At 34.3% G+C, this 26,594-nt stretch overlaps 4 protein-coding genes and 1 non-coding gene across 5 annotated transcripts; 3 read left to right on the top strand and 2 right to left on the bottom strand.

Moving 5' to 3' along the window:
• Positions 1 to 523: 523 nt before the first annotated feature.
• RO3G_12071 (uncharacterized protein) lies at positions 524 to 1,174 on the top strand (the record flags this gene model as incomplete). Its single annotated transcript, XM_067666655.1, has 1 exon — positions 524 to 1,174. The coding sequence occupies one exon, from the start codon at positions 524 to 526 to the stop codon at positions 1,172 to 1,174; it is 651 nt and encodes a 216-aa protein (XP_067522756.1).
• A 4,429-nt stretch (positions 1,175 to 5,603) lies between these two features.
• RO3G_12070 (uncharacterized protein) lies at positions 5,604 to 6,029 on the top strand (the record flags this gene model as incomplete). The annotated part of the gene is made up of 1 exon (XM_067666654.1): positions 5,604 to 6,029. The coding sequence occupies one exon, from the start codon at positions 5,604 to 5,606 to the stop codon at positions 6,027 to 6,029; it is 426 nt and encodes a 141-aa protein (XP_067522755.1).
• A 2,319-nt stretch (positions 6,030 to 8,348) lies between these two features.
• On the bottom strand, positions 8,349 to 8,849 carry RO3G_12069 (uncharacterized protein; the record flags this gene model as incomplete). The annotated part of the gene is made up of 1 exon (XM_067666653.1): positions 8,349 to 8,849. One exon carries the CDS (start codon positions 8,847 to 8,849, stop codon positions 8,349 to 8,351), a length of 501 nt encoding a protein of 166 aa, XP_067522754.1.
• A 9,876-nt stretch (positions 8,850 to 18,725) lies between these two features.
• On the bottom strand, positions 18,726 to 18,807 carry RO3G_19145. The gene has a single exon. It is a non-coding gene; the product is annotated as a tRNA-Ser (tRNA).
• Positions 18,808 to 22,313: 3,506 nt separating this feature from the next.
• On the top strand, positions 22,314 to 24,052 carry RO3G_12068 (uncharacterized protein; the record flags this gene model as incomplete). The annotated part of the gene is made up of 3 exons (XM_067666652.1): positions 22,314 to 22,483; positions 22,597 to 23,148; positions 23,290 to 24,052. 3 exons carry the CDS (start codon positions 22,314 to 22,316, stop codon positions 24,050 to 24,052), a joined length of 1,485 nt encoding a protein of 494 aa, XP_067522753.1.
• Between the last annotated feature and the right edge of the window lie 2,542 nt (positions 24,053 to 26,594).

Here is a 26,594-nt window from a genome sequence, read left to right as displayed (position 1 = left end):
TACATGCGACCAGCTTTGACGACGTTTGTAAGTAACATAATATAACCACAAAAATGTGGCTTAATTATAATTTTTTTATGTTTTTTTCTTCTCTTTCTTCTTACATCGTAATATTATTTACATGTAAGTGTTTTTTTTGCTAAATTGCAGCACGCCATTAAGACATTATACCATTGCAGATCCGACATGCGTGCAATTTCAAATGACAAAGTAAACAGCATCTACTCATTGCTGAGATCCAAGAAGTCAAACAGCAAAATAGCAAAACAAGTTGGTGTTAGTCGTACCACTGTTCAGAAGTACCGCTCATCTCTTAAGATGAGTGGAAATGTTGATGAAGGTGGTCGCCCATCTCTAATTAGTCACCTTAGGAAGAAAAAATAATGCTGTAGAGATCCAAAAAGCTCTAAAAGAAGAATTTGGAATATCTTTAAGTGATAGTACAGTGCGCCGCGTTCTTAAAAAAGCTGGCTTTATAGCATTTGTCAAGCCTCAAAAACCTTTGCTACGTAGCCAAAACATCATGAAACGCCTTCAGTGGGCCAAATCGCACCAACATTGGACTGTGGACGACTGGAAACGAGTCATATTCTCAGATGAGACTAAAGTAAATCGTTTTGCATCCGACGGAAAGGCTTATGCATGGAAACTACCCCATGAGGAATTGAACTTGCGACATGTACAGCAAACCGTCAAGCATGGGGGTGGTAATATCATGGTCTGGAGCTGCCTTACATGGGAAGGTGTTGGATGGATAGTTGATGTTGGTCATCGTATGAATAGCGAAGGCTATCTTGAGGTCCTAAAAGACGACTTACTCAAGACAATGGAAAGTTATGGCTTGGATTCCTCCAAAGTAGTGTTTCAGCAGGACAACGATCCAAAGCATACATCAAAGATAGTGAAAGAATGGATCAACCAGCAGCCATTTGAAGCATTGGAATGGTCTCCTCAGTCCCCGGATTTAAATCCCATAGAGCATATGCGGGCTCATTTAAAGAGAGAGCTATTTCATAGCTATGAGGCACCACCAACTAGTATGCATGAGCTATGGGAGCGAATAGGTCAAACCTGGTATGCCATTTCTAAAGAAGAATGCCAGAAATACATCGAAAGTATGCCGAAAAGGTGTGCTGCAGTCATTAAAGCAAAAGGTCGTTGGACTAAGTATTGATTTTTTTAAATAAAGTGTGTAAAAATGTTTACTTATAAATGCCGTCAAAATTGGTCGCATGTACCGTCGGACTTTGAGGGCCCATTATTACCAGTATATTGGGTCTACGGTGATATCTGTGTTACCATATGATTGTCCAGAGTTTGCTCTTTCGAATGATGTATATATTATTGTAATACGCCAAGAAATGAAGTAGAAGGTAGTCTGTATAGGCAAAATATGAAAACATGCAACCAATTTTGACGGCCACTGTATGTAAACAAGTAAAAAATACCGGATGTTTAAAATACTACCTTTAGCAGTATCAAATTCCACCAATAACCATTGCCCATATCCGAAAATTGGCGAATAAATGCCCTTTCTATTGTGGCACAAACAGTCAAAGTTTGAGATAGTTTGGTGCAGTATCTATGGACAAGCAGCTGTAAAGCATGAATTTTGCAATTCCTTGGAGCATTTTTTTGACCTACTGTATGTTATGGCTCCTGTTTATTATCCATTTGATATCTAATGGTGCTCGGCAACCAATCATGCTTTTCAAATCAATGCTTTATTTGTCTTTTTGCTCTTTTATAAACCACTCATATTGCCTTATATGCTTCTTTATTGACCACTCATATTGCTTTATATACTTCTTTATAGACCACTCATATAGCTTACATACTTCTTTATTGACCATTCATATTGCAATAAAAATAGCTTTTTTTTACTTAAATAAAATAATAATAACAATATACAGTATTTCTTTGCTCGTAGCGATTTAAAAGCTTACTTGACTTACCTAATGTCACCAAAATAGCAGCATCTAATCTAAAAAGACATCAATTAATCTCGTGGAACTCAAAAAGTTCTCACAAGAAGACGGAAAAAAAAAGCCAAGCTCAAGGATGCAAAGACACAAGGATTCAAGGACTTGGGCACTCAAAGCAAAAGAAGAAAAGACATCAGTACTCAAGAACCAAATCGAACACAGAAAAAAAGATAAAAAGATGCCAAAGCAAAGCAAAATTCATCTATAATAAACATTAGCGATCCTGAATGTATTGTAAAAATAATTGTACTTTTCTTTAGATAGACCAGAAGAAGACTAGCTAAGCTTATATCAACAAGTAAAGAAAAAGGAAGCAGCATGCATCTATAATAGTTATTAGCTATGGAGAATATGTAGTGAAAGTAATAATACCTTGCTTTAGATGGGCAGGAAAAAAAAGAAAAGAAGAAAAGAAAAAATAAAAAAAAAAAACACGCCATCCAAGCTTGTGCCAACAAGTAAAAGAAGAAGCAACGGTAGTCTTGAGAAAGAGACTTTATAAAGAAAGCAAGAAATACGGTTTTACTAAAGTACAAGTACCATTAGAACAGGAATGGAATGTATAAAATATTAAGAACTTACCTTTTATAAAAAAGAGAAAAAAAAAAAAAAAAAAAAGAAAAAGGGAAGTGCTTTTTTTGTAGCCTTATTTTTACCAATGTTACACTTATTCACTGTCTATCTATGTTATAAATCAAAAACAGTTGCTTTGCACGAAGATTACATTTAATGGTATCCCAAAAGATAACTTATACGTTGTTTGAACAAGTTTTATTACTTGAGTGCAATATCTTTAACATGGAGAGTATTCTTTTTTCTTTTTTTTCTTTTTTTTTTCTTGAATAAAAAAAAAAAGAGTCGGCATAACGCACTGTAGCAGTAAACAGCTTTTTTTTCTCCCTGTTTTGTTTCATGGAATACACTAGATGCTCAAGGTACAAAAGATAAAAAAGAAAGCTCAAGCGCTGTCAAGATGTAAGTTTATAAAAAAAAATAATAGCAACCAAGTCTAATGTCGGTTTCTTTTTTTTTTTCTTACATTAAGAATTCCTAATGGGACACATTCGGATGACGAACATGAACCTCATGAGCAAAGTTGTTCTTTCCAACTTAAAGAAACTATAAGAATATCAAACTTATATTGTTGTTTATTGCTGAAAAGTTTTTTTGGTAAAGAAAGTGGTCATTGCTAACATCTCTAATGGCTAATGGCTAATGGCAAATTACACCCATGTGCAAACATAAAGTAAGTAATGAACGAGTATAAGCTTAAAAACATATATTCTTTTATATTATTTGTCATAAAAAATAATAAAGCAATCTATTTATTTGATAAACAAAAGAGTTTTGTATGTATTTGTTAATTGTAACTGCCTTGTAATAAAATGTTAACAGAGCTTCTTTACTTTTTTATTCTATTGGAGTATACATGTATTCTTTTTTTATAATGTAAAAGCATTTGTATTTCTATAAAGTATATTTGTTATTAGATTATTGTTTTCATTTGAACAATGAACTTTTTATTGCTATACTCTTTTTTTTTTAACTTAGTCTTTTTTTTTTACCAAGTCTTTTTTTTACCGTCTTTTTTTTTATCAGGTCATTTTTTTTTCCCAAACACGATTATTTTGTTACGTTTTGTAACATGTTTGTATTGATCTAAGCTAAAAATCACAAACCACCTTCCTAATATGTATTCTTCTGAACAACATAATCGCAAAATGCTTTTGATTTCCGCTTTTTGCCCTCAAAAATAAAAAAAGAAGACATCGGTCTTTCAACAGTAGAGGGGAACAGGCTTACCAAAAAAAGATCATCTGTAAAAAAAACAGACACTTTTTTAAAACATGAATAACTTTATGAATACTTACCCTACAAAAAAACAAAGATATCGTTCAATTTCTTTATTTTTTTCGCACCTGAATCTTTTTTCAAAATTCAAAAATGACCAATACAGCGAAAGTTAAATTTTTTCTCCAAAAGCCGTAAATATCTGTTAAATAAAAAATGTTCAATCTTGCGACATGCTTTATCCAATTCGAACGATTATTTCCAGTGTATCGATAATTTTCGGAATATGAATCATACAATCGGTAAAATATAATAGAATTATGCATGTTGTTGTCCGGAATGGCTAAGGCGTCGTCTTCGTACGAAGATGGTCGCATATTCGACCCCTGTGTATGTCTTTTTTTTTGAAGTTATTAGCAGGTATTATGCCACTTTTTTTTTGTCCTTTTGGATAATGTTGGAGCAAAGAAATTAAAAAATGAAAAAAGAGAAAAAAGAAAAAAAAATATATATAAATATCACAACCATTTAGTCGAAGAAAAAGAACAGTACAGTTTTACTCACATTCGTGTGTTATATATTTTATTCGGTAAACAGTCAATTTTCCCATAAAATGTTCCTGATCCCTTTATTTTTTTTTTATCTTTACCTTTATTTGATCTTAAATAAAAGATCTGGTGGTCACTACAATACCTAACTTTAAAAATTTCAAAAAAAAAACTTTTATAAACCACTCAACTCAAACCACAAACTAACTAAAATAACAATGTTGCAAATATTCCTTTTTTAACGCTTCTACTTATAGATGGAAGCCGCAGTATAGACGCAGCATAGATGCAGTACTTTCAATATCAATATTATAGCAATATATACCAAACATCATTTCCGCAGCAAATATAAAATAGTATAAATAGACGTTATCTTTATTGTAACTTGTTAGTACTTAGGATTTGTATGGTATTAAAATGATAGAGATTTATTTAGCTTGAGGTTTGAAGCCTTGAATGAATTGAATATAGTTAACTTAATTGAACGTTTATTAGTTATTTTGATAGAGTAATTTAGTTTTAAAGAAAAAGTTATTGTGCTGCAATAAGAAAAGATTGCTTTTTAAGCGCAAGAAGATTTGATTTCTTGACTGTCCGTTCTTTGTTTAAAATGCTCATCTTATTTATTAAAGAACTGAAGTGGCTTATTGTTAATGTTGTTTGCAATGTATGTCAACTGACGTCACTGTCAATGGAAATCAAATTTGTTCCTGTGAGCATTGTTGTTCTCCAGATCTAAAATTTCATCATATGTGCTACATTATTAAGTAGTTAAAAATTGATTATTTCATTTAATAAAAATAACGTACATTTATGAAGAATGTTTCTATTATAAAAATAGAGAAATTTAAAAGAAAATGAAAAAGTTGATATTAATATACAGTGGGTCAAAATACCTCACAAACCTCAGCACTTTTTGAGGTTATAGTCTTCTAGATTACTCAATAACTTTTGTATCTTTCTCAAATTCTGCACAGATGTTATCCAATACGTTGTGTATGCTGTTATAAAATTCCGACGACGGACATTGAAAACTGAGCGAATAAGTAACGATGAACTGGAGGCGGTCTATTTGTGAGGTATTTTGACTTCCATCAATTATTTCTTTTCTCCGCCATAGGTCATTCCAAACAATGTTCCGGCAACTTTTAGACATTTCCCGAGTAGCGCAGTCACCTCGGAGCATAAAATTTAAATTTTGGAAAAGAATTGATTATTCTTTCTTTCGCTAATCCGTAAGTAAATTTCTATCTACAGCATCATCCATCGATCTGCAAAAATGCCCAAATCCTTACCATACGAAGCTCAAATGGACATCAAATCAGCACTAGAGCATGATGTGTCGACTGATGTTATCGCAAAACGGTTTGGAGCGCATCAAAACACCGTTATCAACTATGCAAATAAGTGGATGCCTAGCCGGATTCGCAAGAAAGTCGGCAAACAACGCCTTGTAAGCGACATCACTCGTCGTCTAATCAAGCGAGAGGTTCTAAACGGCTCATTAAGGACTGCCAAGGAGGTCCACCTGAAGTTGGAAGAGTTGGGCTATTCTATGTCGTACCAATCCGCTATTAACATTTTGCATTCTGTGGAGATTTTTGCTGAGATAAAAAAGAAGAAGCCTTTACTCACTGCACAGCACAAGAAAGCTCGATTAGCTTGGGCTAAAAAGCATCAGTATTGGACCATTCACGACTGGTGACGTGTCATCTTCTTGGATGAAACCAAAATTAATATTTGGGGCTCGGATGGCTGTAAATACTACTGGAAGCGTAAAGGAGACCGTCTTCAGCCTCATCACATTGAAGTTACAGTGAAGCATGGTGGTGGTGGTATCATGTTGTGGGGCTGTATAACCAGTGAGGGACCCTGGTATGCATGTCAGATATATGATGACACCATGAATTCAGAGGTACAGTAGGTCACAAAACTGCTGCAAGGAATCCATTTTTCTTGGTTTTTGTAGCGCATATCCTGTTACAATGGCACAAACTGCCTCTGTTCCCACATAGTAGATTTTCTACATGTCTTGAAAAATCCGAAAGAGTCTATGCCCTATTGGATAAGTATTGAAGGAAGTATGAGGCGCGCAATTTGAAAATTTGAAAAAATGAAAATTTGAACGGAATGAACTTATTTATTAATATTTAGTTGGTCCTACTTTTCTATTAATAATCTCTTGAGTTCTTTCCGGAATGTTATCTACATGTCCTTGGCAAAGATCTTTATGGAAGTCATTTCATATTTCATCAACTCGTTCCCAAAACACATCCATGTTCTTTGCTCTATATCCGTAATAGTTGAATTTCAACTTCAATTGATGTCCTACGTGCTCGATTGAATTTAAGTCGGGGATCTAAGCTGGCCAATAGTTAACATAGCTCTCTTGGTGACTACATAACTAGGCTATTGTAGATTATGCCTTGTGCTTTGTGTTATTATCATACTAAAAGTAAATGTTGGACCAGTCGAAATTGTAGTACTTCATAGTATCACGAAACGTAGTGTTCAAAATATGCTGGTAAACACCCGAGTACAACTTTCCATCGCAAATTTAGCAAGCATATCCTGGTCCTTCAGAGATTATACAACCCCAGGGCATCATTTTGCTAGCTCCGTGATTGATTGCAAAATCCAGGTCATGATGTTGAAGAAGGTCACTTGGCCGTTTCCAATAGTGATCAGCATCATCAAAGCCCTATACGCTGAGCTTGGTCTCATTAAAGTACACTGTTTGCTGTCAGTCACTCATTGCCTAATCCTGATGCTCCTTATTCCATTTTAACTGATGCTACGTATGCACTTTTGTCTGAAATGGCTTCTTTTTTTCTATCAGAAAATGGAACTCCATTGATTTCAGTACGTTAATTTCTGACTGGTATGAGATATCATAGCCAAATCCAACCAGCTCCCGGTACACCTCTTTAGAAGCCTTTAGAACCCATTCCATGACTTTTCTTTTGATTAACCGCTTCGTCACTTTGGAGACTACTGTAGGTCTACCACCTGTGTTTACTGTCCTACTTGAAAACAGCCGTCTAGAGTATCTACTAACAGTTGATTAATGTAATCCAGGCTCCTTGGAAATATCATACATTGATGTGGATGCGGTTAATGCCTGTTTGTGATCGTTTATTTTCTCCTCTGACAGCCGTTTAGGCACGCGATTGACGATAGGGTAAAAAAGAGAAATAATTTAAATAAGGGAATATAAAGTTTAAAATAAAGGAATTGTAAGCGCTTTTATATGCTGGCATCATTCTAATCATGTCAAGAATGTGAAAAATTATGATAGCAACCGGTTGGGTCGTATTAAAATTCGTCATTTAAAACATATGTGAACAAGTAAAAAATGTCGGATGTTCATAATACTACCTTTAGCGATCTCAAATTCCACCAATAACCATTGCCCATATCCGATAATCGACGAATAAATGCACTTTCTATTGAGGTACAAACAGTCAAAGTTTGAGATAGTTTGGTACAGTACCCATGGAAAAGCAGCTGTAAAACCTGAATTTTGCAATTCCTTGCAGCAGTTTTGTGACCTACTGTATGTTCCTGATTTGTAAATTTTAATTGCATAAAGTTTATTTTACAGTGGTGTCCCGAGCGAGAAATAACTGCTGTTATTTAATAGAAAATGTAAAAATAACATAAAATTTTTCAAGCCTGAGCTTTAAAAAGTGTGTCCTAGGATAAAAAACAGTGTCCTTGAAAAAATATAATAATAATAATTGAAATATTTATAAAAAGATACTGATATTTATACAGTGAGCGACAAAACTGTCCCAATGTTTTGTAATTTTCTCTTTTATGGCCTGTAGCGTTATGGTTATCAGATTAATTTATGGCTTGTTGTATATCATTCGATAGCCAAAGCCTTGTAGAAGTAAACAACATATAGCAAAGACCGATTAAAATGCCGCAAATGGAGATAGAGGGAATCAAAAACAAGCGGTGCATTGGGACAGTTTTGTCGCATTCTCAAAAAAATATAAAATGGTTTATTTATTTGATATTAATAGTCAGTCCAGCGTCCTTTGTTCTTGATACATTGTTTTATACGCTTAGGCATTGATTCTATAACCTTTTGACACTCTTCTGGCTTCATTAAGTCGTACCAAACTTTAGTTACTCGTTCGTATAATTCATTCATGCCTTTCGGTGCTGTTTCATAATCATTCAGCCTTCTCTTTAACAATGACCACATATTTTCAATTGGATTGAGGTCAGGGGACTGTGCAGGCCACTCCAGGATGTTGTAGGATTGGTCTTTAAGGTATTCTTTGACTAGTTTGGATGTATGCTTAGGATCATTGTCATGCTGAAAAATCACCTGATGACGTTCGAATCCTAACTTATCGATGCTAAACTCGATAGTACGCTCCAATTCATCTTCCAAAATCTCTCTGTACAATTCTTTATCCATATTACCATTGATCTTGCACATCCAACCGACTCCTGCATAGGTAATGGCGCTCCACAGCATAATACTGCCTCCACCATGCTTAACAGTCATCTTCACATGATGCGATTTCAAGCTTTCCCCTGACCGGATCCAAGCCCAGGTGCGTCCATCTGAGTTGAATCTATTTATTTTCGTCTCGTCTGACCAAATAACGGGTTTCCAGTCATCTATAGTTCAGTCCTTGTGAGCCATACACCAAGAAAGCCTCTTACGGATGTTTTTAGCACTAAGCAAAGGCTTCTTCGGCTTCTCAATTGCACCAAGGCCGGCCTTACGAAGGGTTCTGCGCACTGTCACAGCACTTACAGTAGGTCAAAAAACTGCTGCAAGGAATTGCAAAATTCATGTTTTACAGCTGCTTGTCCATGGATACTGCACCAAACTATCTCAAACTTTGACTGTTTGTACCTCAATAGAAAGTGCGTTTATTCGTCGATTATCGGATATGGGCAATGTTTATTGGTGGAATTTGATACTGCTAAAGGTAGTATTTTAAACATCCGGTATTTTTTACTTGTTTACATATGTTTGAAATAATGAATTTTAATACAACCCAACCGGTTGCCATCACAATTTTTCTCACTTTTGACGTGATTAGAATGTTATCTGTATTTAAGAGTGCTTACAATTCCTTTATTTTAAATTTTATATTCCCTTGTTTAAATTATTTCTCGTTTTTAGCCTCTCGTCAATTGCATGCATAAATCACTGTCAGAGGAGAAAGTAAACGATCTCAAACAGACATTAACCGGATCCACATCAAAGTATGATATTGCTAAGGAGACTGGATTACATGAATCAACTGTTAGTAGATACTTTATAACGTTGTTTTCAAGTAGGACAGTGAGCACAGGTGATAGACCTGCAGTAGTCTCCGAAGTGACGAAGCGGTTAATCAAAAGAAAAGTCATGGAATGGGTTCTAAAGGCTTCTAAAGTGGTGTACCGGGAGCTGGTTGGATTTGGCTATGATATCTCATACCAGTCAGAAATTAACGTACTGAAATCAATGGAGTTCCATTTTCTGATAGAAAAAAAGGAGCCATTTCAGACAAAAGTGCATACGTACCATCAGTTAGAATGGAACAAGGAGCATCAGGATTTGGCAATGGTTGACTGACAACAGATCGTTTATTTTAATGAAACCCAGATCAACGTATAGGACTTTAATGGTGATGATCACTATGGGAAAAGGCCAAGTGACCTTTTTCAACATCATGACGTGGATTTTGTAATTCAGCATGAAGCTAGCAAATTGATGTCCTAGTGTTGTATAACCTCTGAAGGACCAGGATATGCTTGCTAGATTTACGATGGAAAGTTGTACTCGGGTGTTTACCAGCATATTTTGAACACTACGCTTCGTGATACGATGAAGTACTACAATATCGACTGGTCCAACATTTAATTTTAGCATGACAATGACCCAAAGCACAAGGCATAATTTACAATGGCCTAGTTATGTAGTAACCAAGAGAGCTATATTAACGATTGGCCAGCTCAGAGCCCGGACTTAAATTCAATCGAGCACGTATGGCATCAATTGAAGTTGAAACTTAACTATTACGAACAGAGAGCAAAGAACACGGATGTGCTTTGGGAACGAGTTGAGGAAATATGAATTGACTTCAATAAATAACTTTGCCAAAGATATGTAGATAACATTTTGAGAAGAACTCAAGAGATTATTAATAGAAAAGGAGGACCAACTAAATATTTATAAATAAGTTTATTCCGTTAAAATTTTCATTTTTTCAAATTTTCAAATTGCGCGCTCCTTACTTCCTTTAATACTTGTCCAATAGGGCTTAAACTCTTTCAAATTTTGCACGACATGTAGGAAATTTACTATGTGGGAAGAGAGGCAGTTTGAGCCATTGTAACAGGATGTGCGCTACAAAAACCAAGAAAAATGGATTCCTTGCAGCAGTTTTTTGACCTACTGTAATTTCCTTCCAATGTCCTTTTCTAACTCTTTAGCCACCTTTGCTGCACTTGACATCCGGTTTTTCGTCACTTGGCGGACACAATAACGTTCATCAGCTGCCGATAAGATCTTGCGTCGGCCGCCTTTTGGCTTTCCAAGTCCAAAGCAATGGGATTTTCGGAGTCTCCCAACCGTACTCTTGCTTAAACCAGTAGAACCTTCCACTTCCCGAACCGACTTACCTTGTTTAAATAGAGAAATTGCTTGAACAACTGTTTCTTGAGGGACTTGTTTCATGTTGAGATATAATGAGCGAGTAATAAATCAGTAGGAGTTTAAAGCTCCAGCAATGAGTAAATATAGACTTAGAGACGTATGGTGCACTATCATAAGCAGTATGGTACATCTATACAACTTGTGGGTCGATATTTTATCATATTTTATATTTTTTTTGAAAATGCGACAAAACTGTCCCAATGCACCGCTTGTTTTTGATTCCCTCTATCTCCATTTGCGGCATTTTAATCGGTCTTTGCTATATGTTGTTTACTTCTACAAGGCTTTGGCTATCGAATGATATACAACAAGCCATAAATTAATCTGATAACCATAACGCTACAGGCCATAAAAGAGAAAATTACAAAACATTGGGACAGTTTTGTCGCTCACTGTATGTTTTTTGATTTTTATATTTTTATGCTGTTTTTGGTTTTTCTTTTGTTTTCTTCTTTTTTTTGTTGTCCTTGAATTCCTTTGCTATTAGCATAGCATCGTTTGCTATTGAGATAGCATCTCTCCTATAACCATAGGGTTTTCCTTTTTCGTGTTTCGTGTGTTACGGTGTTAACATTGTAAGGTTCTTCGCTACAGTACTAAAAAACTTGACTGTACTGTAGCGGACAAAACTGGTGCGCAAAAATGAAAATCAGTATTGCATCTCCGCCATATGTCTGCGACTTTTGTGACATATGCCATCTGAAAGGCAGTCTAAAAGATACATTATGATATGTAAACGGGAACTGTGTCGGACATCCCTCAGGTATAAGGTCATTCTTAGTGATTTTTTGAATATTTCAATTTTCACCAAAAACATAGTACTTGTCTAGCCTTCCTTCAATTTTCCTCATATCTCTCCCGCTTGCTTTCAGATTTCACAGTATATTAGTGAGCTTTAGTAGCTCTTGAAAAATACATAAACCCATGCTTATTTTGTATTTCCCATTGAATTCCCCCTTTTGTTTTTACCCTATTCACTATAACAAAGTACTTGCCTTATATGCCTAAGAAAATAAGCAACTGTAAACGCGAAGCTCTGAGATTTCGAATACACTTAGTTTGTACGGCAGCGGATCTTTTTAGGGTAGCAAGAATCTCCAAATGGACAATCAACAGGATAAGAAAGGAAGAAAAGAACATCAAGGCTTGTGACCGTGGTAGTCGACCGGTCGTAGTCAGCAAAATAACTAATGCAATCATCCGCCTAAAGTTTCGACAAGGACCTTTACGCACAGCTTCTGATGATCAGCTCTTTTTGAGGTCCTTAGGATACAGTATTAGCAAACTGTCAGTCAGAAGGCACTATAGGAAGCTAGATTTTGAGTCTGGAACTAAGGAATCGAAGATTTTCATTAGCTGTATAAGCCAGAAAAAGCGATGAAAGTGGTATCACGACAAACCATCGCATACTATAGAGGGCTGGAAGTCCATCATATTTAGCAATGAAAAAAACATGAACGTTATGAGTGCAGATAGTATACACTAATATTGAAAGCAAGTCGAGCAACCTTAGCGATCTTTTTATGGTGAGCAAACAATGAAGCATGTTGGTTGCTCTGTTACATTTTAAAGCTGTATTAGATATTGAGGACCAGGATAATTGTGTCAAGTATACTATGCTGTAATAAAGTCATAGATATACACATGTATTTCGCTCACTACATACCACAAAAGCCTAGGGTATAGTGGTCTAAAATATCGTAATCTCTCGTTTCAGCATGACAATGACACAAAGCACAAGCCAAGGCATGCCTCAAACTCAATATTTGATAACAGGGCTTCTGTGCTAAGGCATTAGTCGCAACTAATCCCGGCTTAAGCCTTCTTAAGCATGTCCGGTGGCAATTGAAGGCAAAGCTATGACGATACGACACTAGACCAAAAAGGGTAGGTTATCTTTGGAAAAGAATAGTTAAAGAGTTGGGCTCTTTTACTGAAAGTGACATATACGCATACTACTAGCATATGGCAAGAAGAATGTTGGATGATATCAAGAGATGAGATGATTATACAAAGTCTTAGATTTTAGACACTTTTGCGGTTTTTAGGAAATATAAAATTTTATAAATAAAAAACATGCTCTTCGCTCAGTTTTAACAATGTCATGCTAGGAATACACGTAAATTACATTGACTAGTATATCTTCCTTCTAATATAGCTTCACGACTATCGCAATTACCATGAGCAAGTAATGGTGGTTAAAAGCTGAAAAAAAATTTTGTGCACCAGTTTTGTCCGCTACTGTAGCTTGTTTTCTATTTAGGCCTTGTGTATTTATAGAGAGTTTAAAGTAGTTTTGAATATAAAGTAAAGTTATATTTGAGTATTTTCTTGATAGGAGTGACCACCAGATCTTGTTTAAAGTAGATCAATCTTGATATAAAGGTAATAGTAGCTTGATATGAGCTTTAACGGTGATACAATGAAGATATTTGGCTTCAAGGGACTCGACTTGTTGTTGATGTTTAGTAAAATAGTAATAGTAATAAAAGAGATTTGCTTTGAATGATATTTATTTAAAAATAATCAAAAGTAAAGTATGTCAGAAGTAAGTGTGTCAATAGTAAGTGAATTAATTGTTTTTATAGTTTTTCTGAATTTTATAACATGCTTTAAATTTAAAGCATGCCTTGATTTTAATGCACCTTATAATTTCTGTACCTTGCATTAATTTTTATGTACCTTCGGGTCAAAAATTATAATCTGCATCTTTACAATATTGTGAGATTCGATAATGCTTTCTTGTTTTTGGTAGGCTTATAAGTTATTGAGATAAAGTTTTAGTAGTTGAATAAAGTATTGGATAAAGTAAGTTCCAAATAGAGTAGATAATTCGAGTTATAAGTTCGCTTGTGTAGAGTGACCACCAGATCTTGTTAAGCAGATCAGACTGATTTGAATAAAAGTAAAAGTAATGTGTAAAAGATAAAATAAAAGAAGAGATTACAATGAAGTATATGATTCAAGGGATTATTGGTTCTTCCTATTTATAAAATAAAAGAGTATTTTGTTTTCAAAGGAGGTTTATTTGGATAAGGTAAGATAATAATAATAATAATAATAATGCTTGATAAATTGTTGATATTTATATATTTTTGGTTTTCTTGATTTTGTGCTGTTTTTGGTTTTTTGTGTTTTTCCTTTGAATTGTGAATTTTGTTGAGTTTTTCAATTTCATTGAGTTATCAAAATTTTTGAGAGTATGAACTTAGTTCAGGTCCGAACTTTCTTTGACAAGTGGTACAATTTGACTAAAAGGATCTATTGTAATTTTTATTGTTTTAATGGCTTGAGATTTGAATAGGCTTTTAGATTAATAATAGAGTTGATAAGAAGATTTGATAAGAGTTTTTAAAGGTAGATTCGTTGCTAATAGTGTTTTGAAATTGTTGATTCGATTTTGAATATTTTTTTGACTAAGTCTGTTGATTTCTTGATAGTTTTTAAGTAGTTTTTCGGTTTAGAGCCCTCGTAGTGACCACCAAATGTAATTTTCTTTAATATATTGCTTGTTTGCGGGTTTAGGTTTTTAAGTATGTAAGTTTTGTCGATAGTGACCACCAGATCTTGTTAATAGTAGATCAAACTTGTTAGAATAGGTTAAACTCTTGAGGTTTAGGAATAGGTTTACAATGAAGATTATTGACTTCAAGGGACTTCAGTATTTAAAATAGAACACAGACCAAAGGGTTTCAATTGAACGCTTGATGGATTCATTGTTTTATAAAATAAAGAAAATATAAAAAGAATATAAAATTCAAAAGTAAAGTGAAGTGAAGTTTTTCAAAAAGAGAATAAAAAGCTAGGCTTTTTATAAGCAAAAAAATATAAAATTCAATTTTTACAAAAAGTAAAAAATATTGACGGAGGTTAAAAATCTTGAAGTGGTTAAAAAATATTTCAAAAGGTTAAAAAAATATCAAAAGGTAAAAAATATATCAAATAGTTAAAATTTTGTCAAATAGGTAAAATAATGACAATTTGCAAAGTGGTTTACAAAACGTCAAAAATTAAAGCTTGAAAATAGTTTCGGAGTTCACATTGTTATTTTAAAGGTTGGCGTGTAGTAAGTGAGTTAAATTGGGTAAGGTTTGCTTGTAAAGCTTGATTTAAGGTTGTGATTGCCTTGTAAGTTGTTGTTTTGTATGGAATTTAAGTAGATGCTTGATAAGTAGTGACCACCAGATCTTATGTGTAAGATCAATACGATGTTTCTTGATAAAGGTTAAAGTAGAGTAAAAAGCTTAGGTAAACAGGGACCTTCTTGTTAAAGTTTGTTAATTATTGAGTAGAAATATATGATTTATTTAAACTGACTGACAATTTCTTCATAAAAAGATGGGATATATATACAGTAGTTACAAAAACTATTGCTACGCGAGTTCAAATCTCGCACCGAGACCAGCATCTCTCCAAGGATTCAACATATCAGTGTAAAATTATAGTCATTTGTAAAACTGCATCTTGGCTCTTATGAGACATCACGGCTTATGGCTTTCCTTTGCTAGTATGGAGATATTGTCCAATTAATATCACATTTTTAAAAATAGCCATATTTCATTAATTGTATTATTTAACTTCAAAACGTGTATGACACCATTTGCTTTAATAGCTGCATCTATTCTTCCTAGCATGCTGTTGAGATACCTTTGGCAAATATATTTGTTAAATATATTTCATTTTACGTATAATTTTTGTCATTAACGGTCCAGACTTGTCGCATGTGTCTTAAACGCACTCAGTAGCAACATAAGTGAATGTCATACGTGCTCCACAGCGTTTAAATTTGGGATTTGTGATAAGCTGTATTAACATAGCGTACCCTATGTTCTTTTCATCATATAGTTGTCGATCGAGATGTATGTTTAGGCTCAATGTCCCGTCGAAAGTAAATCTGTGTTTTGTGCCATTCGAAGCACTTCGATGTATACAGGTAGGTTACACCAAGAATATGTTGATGTACTTCCAAATTCAATATCCAACCGCAATCTTGATATGCATATCCAGGGCCTCATAAAGATCTGCGTCTCCATAAAGTTAAAACAGGCCCGCCATGATTCACTGTAAGGTCGAGGTGATATGGTCGCAATATGTTGCTTGATCTTGTCCAATAGTATTTGACGCCATCGGTGCCCCAAATACTATATTTTGTTTCATTGGAGAATACTGCCTGTTTTCATCGATCAACACTCCAATCCTTATATCCTTTTGCCTACGCCAAGCTATTTTAAATATGCTTAAATGTTAAAAGTAGCTGCTTTTTCTGTAGCTTTGCATGGACATTCTTTTTTTTCAGGATGTTTACTGCAGTGATAGAAGACATAGAGAGTCCTAGCTCCATTAGCCTGAGGAACTTGCCTCTAGCTGTCTGTCTATCTCCTTTGAGCACCAATAATCCGATGTACTTTCTAGTTAATACAGGAGGAACCACAGGATGGACGCCTTTGCATGCTTTATCAGTCTTTAAAAACTTCTTTACGTAACGGTCTACTATTGATGAATATATTCCAAAAATATCTATAATTTCTGTGCATGATCTACTTTCAAAAACAGCTAATCTAATGTTGACTTGCTTGCTGTAGGGTGTGGGCGTTAGCAGATTATACGCATAAGACGTGAATACATAAACAATAGAAAGATGAATTAAATTGAACGAACTTGAAGCCGCTTGAATAATGATCACAAAGCATACGCCCAGGGTAGTTGGCATAAATCAAAATGAACAAGGTTAGCCCTAGGAATATAGAGAATTTTGCAACTCAAATGGTGCGATCCAGTTTTCAAATAAAGAAAATTTCAAAAAAGCGGAACTTGAAATCGCGTACATCCATCATTTTGTTTCCATAACATTTGATAATCTAGTATATTAAAGAGCGGAGAACAGTTTATCCACTGTGGGGAATACAGCGTAATACCTGGATTTCACATGAACTGAGAAGCGATTTACCTGAAAATTGCAAATCGTTGCAATAGTTTTTGTAACTACTGTATATGATAATTTTTTTTTCTTTTTTTTTTTTTTTTTTGCTTTTCTTATTTTTTTGACCTTTTTTTTTTATTTTTGCGGCTATTGTTATTTCTTTGACAATGGTTGTTAAAATAACTTAAGTTATTTTAACAATCCATGTCGGAGTTGTTTCGTACTTCGTCCAAAAAGAGACCATTCTCACAACATCTTCATAATCATAGCTACACTATAATTTCGTCACAGTATCTTTCAGCATAATCCAAAAGGAGAATTGTCGTGTTCTTTATAGTAATGTATGTAAAAGGAAATATAAGTATATGGTCTTAAAGATTAGGTAGTAGATAATTGTCCTTTTATTTCTAATAATTATTGGGTCTATTTATATTACTTTATAGAACTGAGGTATATACAAGTATTGTCATAATTCATGAGTCATGTTGATATTGAATATAAACAACTCTCTTGTGAGTCATAGCTTGTAACTTGTTGAACATGAACTTCATTAAAAGGAAAGCAACACAAATATCCATATATAGTGTGATGATTGGATTTTGTAAGGTTTTTTTGTAGTATAAATAGGTTTGTACTGAATAAGTCTTGATATAAGATCAAAGGTTTAGATAGGATTTGATTCCAAAAAGAGTAATAGATTGAATATAAGTTCGCTTGTAATAAGGGACCACCAGATCTTGTTAAGTAGATCAAACTGTTTTGAGTAAAGTAAAATAAAAAGATAATATAATGGGGATTACAATGAAGTGTATATGCTTCAAGGGACTTCTTGTTCTTGATGTTAAGTAAAATAAAAGAAAAATAAAAGAAATTTACTTTGAATGATATTTATTTGAAATAATCAAAAAGTAATATGAAGTAAGTAGAAACAAGGTTATGTAGAAACAAAAGTAAGTAAGAAAAAAAAAGTAAGTAGGTAAAGTATAAGAAATATTGAAGTTATTTATATGTTTTTGGTTTTTCTGATTATATGCTGTTTTTGATGATTTTATGGATATTCTATATTTTTTTGTATTTTTCTGGATTTGTCTGTATTCATACTGTAAGGTTCGTTAGGCTTTCGGGTTTCGATAGATTTGATATAAGTTGTTGAGATAAAGTTTTAGTAATTGAATAAAGTATTGGATAAAGTAAGTTCCAAATAGAGTAGATAATTCGAGTTATAAGTTCGCTTGTGTATAGTGACCACCAGATCTTGTTAAGTGGATCAAACTTGATTTGTAAAGTAAAATGTAAAGAAATGTAATAAAAATATAAAATGAATACAATGAAGATAGCTTGCTTCAAGGGAATTCGACTTGTTTGTAATAAAATAAGATAGATAGATTTGTCTTTTAAGAGACTATTTATTGAATAGAAGTGAATATAAGTGAACTGAAGTAAATTGAAATAAAAGATATAGGGATATTTATATAAAAATAATAGAGGGAAAAGAAAAAGAAATAAGGTTGATATTTTTACTTGAGTCGATGTTGTGTATTTCAGTTAAATTACTGAAGTAAGTCGATTTCAAAGTCAGTTGTACCGTCCAAAAATTTTATAGATGTCTTCATCATTCTCGTTACAATACGTATTTGTTTGTATGTTCCTGGATTTAAACTAATTGGAGAGAGAAAAGTCGAATGCTGCCAAAGTTTGCTGCATTGTGTTACAATAGAATAAAAAGATATGATAGAATAAAACATACGAAACAACGACGAAAACATCAAAAGATGTTTGCACCTCAATTTGGGTGCTTCAGTAAACGTCACCAACAGGATTTGAACCTGTGCGGGCAGAGCCCATATGATTTCTAGTCATACTCCTTAACCACTCGGACATAGTGACGAATTATGAGATGATATGTGCTGTGTTAAGCAGGACCACCTCTTATTTCCAAATGAACACTGCAAATAATCGTTCCAATTAGATAAAGCATATCGCAAGATTGAACATTTTTTGGTTAACACATATTTATGGCTTTTGGAGAAAAATTTTAACTTTCGCTGCATTGGTTATTTTTGAATTTTGAAAAAAGACTCAGGTGCGAAAAAAATAAAGAAATTGAACAGTATTTTTGTTTTTTTTGTAGGGTAAGTATTCATAAAGTTATTCACGTTTTAAAAAAGTGTCTGTTTTTTTTACAGATGATCTTTTTTTGGAAAGCCTGTTCCCCTCTACTGTTAAAAGACCGATGTCTTCTTTTTTTATTTTTGAGGGCAAAAAGCGGAAATCAAAAGCACTTTTGGATTATTTTGTTCAGAAGAATACATATTAGGAAGGCAGCCTGTGGTTTTTAGCTTAGATCATTACAAACATGTTACAAAACGTAAAAAAATAATCGTGTTTGGGAAAAAAAGTAAGTAAAAAAAAAACTAAGTAAAAAAAAACGAGTCTAGCAATAGAAAGTTCATTATTCAAATGAAAACACTAATCTAACAACAATTACACTTCATAGAAATGCAAATACCTTTACATTATAAAAAAAGAATACGTGTATATTCTAAAAGAATAAAAAATAAAGCTCTGCTAACATTTTGTTACAAGGCAGTTATAATTAACAAATACATACAAAACTTTTTTGCTTATCAAATAAATAGATTGCTTTATTATTTTTTATGACAAATATTGTAAAAAAATATATGTTTTTAAGCTTATACTCGCTCATTACTTACTTTATGTTTGCACATGGGTGTAATTTGCCATTAGCCATTAGCCATTAGAGATGTTAGCAATGACAACTTTCTTTACCAAAAAGAACTTTTTAGCAACAGGCAACAATATAAGTCTGTTATTCTTATTGCTTCATCATGTTGGAAAGAACAAATTTGCTCATGAGATTCATGTTCGTCATCCGAATGTGTCCCATTAGGAATTCTTAATGTAAGAAAAAAAAAAAAAGAAACCGACATTGGACTTGGTTGCTATTTTTTTTTATAAACTTGCATTTGACCAGAACTTGAGCTTTCTTTTTTATCTTTTGTACCTTGAACATCTAGTGTATTCCATGAAACAAAACCAGGGAGGAAAAAAAGCTGTTTTACTGCTACAGTGCGTTAAGTTGCCGACTCTTTTTTTTTATTTCAAGTAAAAAAAAAGAAAAAAAAGAAAAAAGAATACTCTCCATGTTAAAGATATTGCACTCAAGTAATAAAACTTGTTCAAACAACGTATAAGTTATCTTTTGGGATACCATTAAATGTAATCTTCGTGCAAAGCAACTGTTTTTGATTTATAACATAGATAGACAGTGAATAAGTTTAACATTGGTAAAAATAAGGCTACAAAAAAAGCACTTCTCTTTTTTTTTTTTTTTCTTCTTCTTCTCTTTTTTATAAAAGGTAAGTTCTTAATATTATATGTATTCCCATTTCTGTTCTAATGGTACTTGTACTTTAATAAAACCGTATTTCTTGCTTTCTTTATAAAGTCTCTTTCTCAAGACTACCGTTGCTTCTTCTTTTACTTGTTGGCACAAGCTTGGATGGCGTGTTTTTTCTTCTTTTTTTCTTTTCTTTTTTTTTCCTGGCCCATCTAAAGCAAGGTATTATTACTTTTACTACATATCCTCCATAGCTAATAACTATTGTAGATGCATACTGCTTCCCTTTTCTTTACTTGTTGGTATAAGCTTAGCTAGTTTTCTGGTCTATCTAAAGAAAGGTACAATTATTTTTACAATACATTCAGGATCGCTAATGTTTATTATAGATGAATTCTGCTTTGCTTTGGCATCTTTTTATCTTTTTTTCTGTGTTCGCTTTGGTTCTTGAGTACTGATGTCTTTTCTTCTTTTGATTTGAGTGTCCAAGTCTTTGCTTCCTTGAATCTTTGAATCCGTGTGACTTTGCATCCTTGAGCTTGGCTTTTTTTTTTTTCTCGTGAGAACCTTTTGAGTTCCACGAGATTAATTGATGTATTTTTAGATTAGATGCTGCTATTTTGATGACATTAGGTAAGTCAAGTAAACTTTTAAAACGCTACGAGCAAAGAAATACTATATATTGTTATTATTATTTTATTTGGCTGAAGGAAAAGATACGATGCAAGGAGATTCCGGGCCGGGTATTTGTCCTACCTAGATGCCAAATATAGCAATCGATGCAAATAATTTTTCCGCATCGAATGGTGTTACTTTCGAGGCAGTCACGTTTAAACTCAGAGAGATATGGCGCTTGCAACACGAAAAAACCTCTTTTGAGCTGACCCCACAAAAACGATGCGGAGGGATTACTCTACCAATATTTGTACAACATCAGCAAGCAGTACCGCAATCGATGCAAATAATTTTTTCCAATCCAATGGCGGTACTCATAGATCTCTCACTGTAACACACAAGGAGGTACAGGCTTTTAAAGACGAAAAAACCCCCTGGTCGGACGGACATTATGCTACCAGAAAGGATTACAAGCCGAATTCTTGTCCTACCAATATGACAAGCTTATCCATAGGTAGAAACAGTGTTTCCGCATTTAATGATGGTATTTACAAGGTGATCACATCGAAACTCAGCTTGGTATCCGTCTTAAAGCGTGAAAAAAGTGCTTTTGCTGATGGACAAGAAATTGTACAAGTAGACTGCAATCTGAATATTGTTTCTAGTTACACTTAAGGTATTCTGAGAATCTCAGATGATATTTCTACATTGATTGCTGATAAACTTTAAGCACTAAATTCCTTTTACAAAAGATAATTACGAAGCAAGCAAAAAGGAGCATGAATAAATCTTTGGGGCAATTGTACAAAGCCTCTCTTTTTGGCCTGAGCACTATCACTCCTTTCTGTGTGTTTTACAACAATATCAGCCATACCGCCTTTTCTAAAGCGAGGTTCATAATAGGTATACAATGAAAAACTGCTGTTGGTTGCTAGTAAAAAGCTTATTATACTGTAATGTTTAAGAATTCACCGAACTATTGGTTCTATAATGCGAAAATGGACAAGAACTCTTTTTGGGTAAATAAGATTACGACAGTGACAAATTAAGCTAACAAACTTCATTTGCACAGTTTTAAATATGAGACGGGTGAAATATCAAAACTGGTACTATGTGCTATAATCTGCAAATAGAAGAACATAGGGTGGATTAGAATAGTGAAACCATCCATAATAGCATGCATATGTAACCACAAGGCGCAGGTATATAATGAATCGTAACTTCGAGTACCAATTTCCGAGTTGTAACCACGAGTGTTAATTTCCGAGTTGTAACCACGAGTGCTAATTTCCGAGTTGTAACCATGTGCATATTTGAGTATGTGATATGTGAAACAACGTGTTTAATTGCATTTCAAATATCTATATAAAGAGACATGCCTTTTTTCTTTTTTTCTTCTTTATTTTATCTACTTAACATGCTTCGTCTCAACTCATCTGCTTCTGTCCATTCAAACAACGGTGCCACTCCTCGTAGGGGCGGTCGAGTATCTGGTCAAGTAGTTTCAAGCTACAGGTCTTATGTTCCTCCTGCTGGTGACCGTGTCCTTGAAGCGCAAATAATTGTTAGTCCCGAAAGAGCATGGGAGTAAGTTAATTATAATCAAAAATGTTACATTGCGATAGTGGGATTTATTTTCTTACTGACCCTTTACCTTTTTTTTGCAGTCATCTTTTATCCGCAAACAACGCCTTTCATAGAACCAATGTATGTGGCATTGATGGCTGTCGAAAAGTTTGCACCCTAAGAAATCGTGTCGACAGCGGAAGACTTACGTACTATTGTGCTGGTGGTCTTGACATCGATGAAAATGGTAATACTGTTGGTCACCCTGGTAGAAAGTCTCGTGTCTGTACGTACAACTCGGTTTTTTACAATCGTAAATGCTTGACAAACTACACTCTTTCGGTGATGTATGATTATCTAAAAGACGCAAGCATCACCAACATTTGCAACTCCCATGGCATGAGCCGTCCTGCTGTGACTTCATTGGCAAATGATCTTCGATTAATGATGCTCAGTGACTACAATGCCCATAATCGACAAGAGGAGCATAAACTAGGCTCCAATGTAAGGTGTCACCATATACAAATAGATGAGTCTAAGTTTGGCAAGCGAAAAAACCATCGTGGTCATCGTGTAGAAGGCATCTGGGTCTTTGGTATGGTTGAATGCTTGGTCCCAGTCAATGAAGCAGATCGATTTTACACTTACACCGATCATCGAACTGGCGAACAAGAGCTAAGACCTAGGTATGAAGCAGGGCGCAAATTCTTTTGCACCGTCCCTAATCGGACAGCGGCAACACTCTTGCCCATCATTTATGATAACTGCCAGCGTGGGTCAACCATTAGATCTGATGGATGGAGAGCATATTCCGGTCTGCACCCTAGGGAAGAGCGTGATGAGAATACTGGCGAGATACTTGACAATGCAAGCGCTTACAATGACGGCAACTTCTTCTTTGCCAGGCATCAGGTTGTCAATCATTCCTTAGACTTTGCCACGGTAGATCAAGTACAAGGTAACCAAGGCTCATTTTCTGGTTTGCCCATATCGGGAAAGATTCATACCAACATGATTGAAAGTATGTGGGCTCCTCTAAAAGCGTTTATCAAGCCTCGTAACCGAACCAAAGAAAACTGCTACAAACGCATCTTGGAGCATCTTTGGCGAAGCGAGAATGCCGGTAATGTCAAGCAGTACTTTGAGCGCATGATCCGCGAAGTGGCAATGAACTCAGATCCAGCTGAACGGTCTGCAGAAACTGAGGATTGGTTTACGCGTGGTCTTGATGGTAACTCACCTTCAGTGTCAGCTCGAATTGCAGCTAGAGATGCTCGTCGTTTTGAAGCATGGGTAGAACGTCGTCGTGCCCGCGATGCTAGGGAATTATTAGAAGAAGAAGCTATACAAGCTAACGATAGCGGGGAGGAGCTAAATGACACGGCAGAAACATCCAGCTTTTTACTTCAATCAGAGCAGGGCAGTCCTTTGGTATCTAGAAATGGTCAAAACGAAGCCTTACCTGCACGTAGTAATCGTCTTGGTGGAAGGCCTCGAACCGGAAGCCGCCCTGTTGGTAGACCTAGAGGTGTTAACCGTGCTACCCGTGCTACCCGTAGAAATTTAGGCAACAGAGCCAGTAATTCATAAATTAATTATGTTTACAAATAGTTCTAATTAAATATGTACCTGCGGGTTCTATGTCTTAATTGTATCCCTTTCATGCTTAACAATAAAAATAAAATATCACTCTCAAAACACTAAAAAGAATGGTTTGCTATAAACTTACACTCCTTCCAAGTCAAGTTCATACATACTGATGATAGGTATGCTGTAGTAGTGATGTCTATTAAAAGTATGCCAAATTTCAGTCCCTTTGTCTGAGTAAAAGGTGCTATTGAGCAGTAACCAATTAAAGTCGACATTGGCAGATATAAGATTCAATGCAAGATTGTAATTAAAATAAAACAAGATATAAGATAAGTTAAATAAGATTATGTATGTCGTATTTTTGTTATTACACTTAAATGTTGAGTGCGATTGATCAATATCTCCATTCTATATAATTTAAAACTATTTTTATAAAAGGCTACTGATATATATCCTTCAATATGCACAGCTAACTTTAGTAACTCATACTTTGTAGCTATGGTTCCTTGATTACTAAATTTATGAAGACGTCGTCTGATTTAATGGGCTCTCTCGTCTGTCTTCACTCAATAAAAAAATTCAAATAACTCATCAATTATCAAGTTTCAAGTTTTACTTTATTTTGAACTGCAATCGAGTACGCACCATCCCAAATATCACAACAATGATTAATTTCAGGTTAATGCATTCTTCTAGAGTATGCTTTATATTAATGATGGTTCTTTGTGTTGTAGTCGTAAGGTTAAAAAAAAATAAAGCAAAAAAAAAAAAAAAACAATAAAAACAGCAACAAAAATAAAAAAACGCAGCAAAAAAAAACAGTAACAAAAAAAAACAATAGTAGCAATATAAGATTAAAATCCTTCTTTATATTGCAAAAGAGCCCCGTTTTATGGATCAAAAGTTGGCATCTATTTATATTCTTTGTGAGCGTAGCTATAAAGGATATAGGTTCGGTAACGATGTCGTGCTGAAGAACCAATGATTAAGCTAAAGCTTGTCGATGTTCTAATATATGCATTTGAAATTGAACAATAGAAATAATAACCAGTCAATTAACTTCGATCTAATTACTTTTGGGGTTGACAATTGATTAAACTCTCTAGGATGACGAATACTGATCTTATTGTTCTAAATTTGGAAAAGTGTAGAATTGTTTAATCATAATTTAATCTTTTGCGTATCTTTATTTATTATAATTCAGCTGGAGTCGTGTAGAAAATAACTATGCTTACAACACTTCGTTAAGTATCAACTAAAGTAATAATTTTTTTTTCCTATTGTTAGAAATCTAATCCAATGTCATGAGTTCTTCTGATCTCACATAGATGAAATAACGCTATTCAAATCAGTGAGGAATCCACAGAATAAAAGATAATCTATCACAAACATAAAAAAGAACAAATGAAAAGTTTTCATAATCATAATTAGAATAACACTTGCTAAAGTATCTGAAGATTAGACGAACGCTTACAGTAGAAGATATCAAGCCATTCATTCAATAAGATATAAATATCTGACTTCAATTAGAATATTTTTAGTTTACATTAAACTGAAATATAAACCAGTCTCATGCAGGACTTACACTCTTTCCTTATTATTGTTCAGTCATTTTTTTCATTACATGACAACTGGGTATATGTTACGATTGTTATGTAAGATACTACGAAGGGCAATCTTTAATAGAATGAGCAATCAATGTAGAAATATCATCTGAGATTCTCAGAATACCTTAAGTGTAACTAGAAACAATATTCAGATTGCAGTCTACTTGTACAATTTCTTGTCCATCAGCAAAAGCACTTTTTTCACGCTTTAAGACGGATACCAAGCTGAGTTTCGATGTGATCACCTTGTAAATACCATCATTAAATGCGGAAACACTGTTTCTACCTATGGATAAGCTTGTCATATTGGTAGGACAAGAATTCGGCTTGTAATCCTTTCTGGTAGCATAATGTCCGTCCGACCAGGGGGTTTTTTCGTCTTTAAAAGCCTGTACCTCCTTGTGTGTTACAGTGAGAGATCTATGAGTACCGCCATTGGATTGGAAAAAATTATTTGCATCGATTGCGGTACTGCTTGCTGATGTTGTACAAATATTGGTAGAGTAATCCCTCCGCATCGTTTTTGTGGGGTCAGCTCAAAAGAGGTTTTTTCGTGTTGCAAGCGCCATATCTCTCTGAGTTTAAACGTGACTGCCTCGAAAGTAACACCATTCGATGCGGAAAAATTATTTGCATCGATTGCTATATTTGGCATCTAGGTAGGACAAATACCCGGCCCGGAATCTCCTTGCATCGTATCTTTTACATAGTCCTGATCTGGGAGAGTTGTCCCGTCTTCATTGAGAGGAAAGATATATTTATATGAAATGCCTCCAGTCAGATCAAAGTTGACTAGGTACCTGATCCATTACTATTCATTTACAGAAATGATGAATAGTAAAGATCATGACTTATTTATTGTTCATGTTTACTTTATAGAATGAATTTAACAGTGATAGTTTTATATAACAAGAAGAAGAGTATATTTTATTTAA

Source organism: Rhizopus delemar, genomic scaffold (assembly GCF_000149305.1).
Source record: "Rhizopus delemar RA 99-880 supercont3.10 genomic scaffold, whole genome shotgun sequence".
Taxonomy (NCBI): Eukaryota; Fungi; Mucoromycota; class Mucoromycetes; order Mucorales; family Rhizopodaceae; genus Rhizopus; species Rhizopus delemar.
This window is presented reverse-complemented; position numbering and strand designations above follow the sequence as displayed.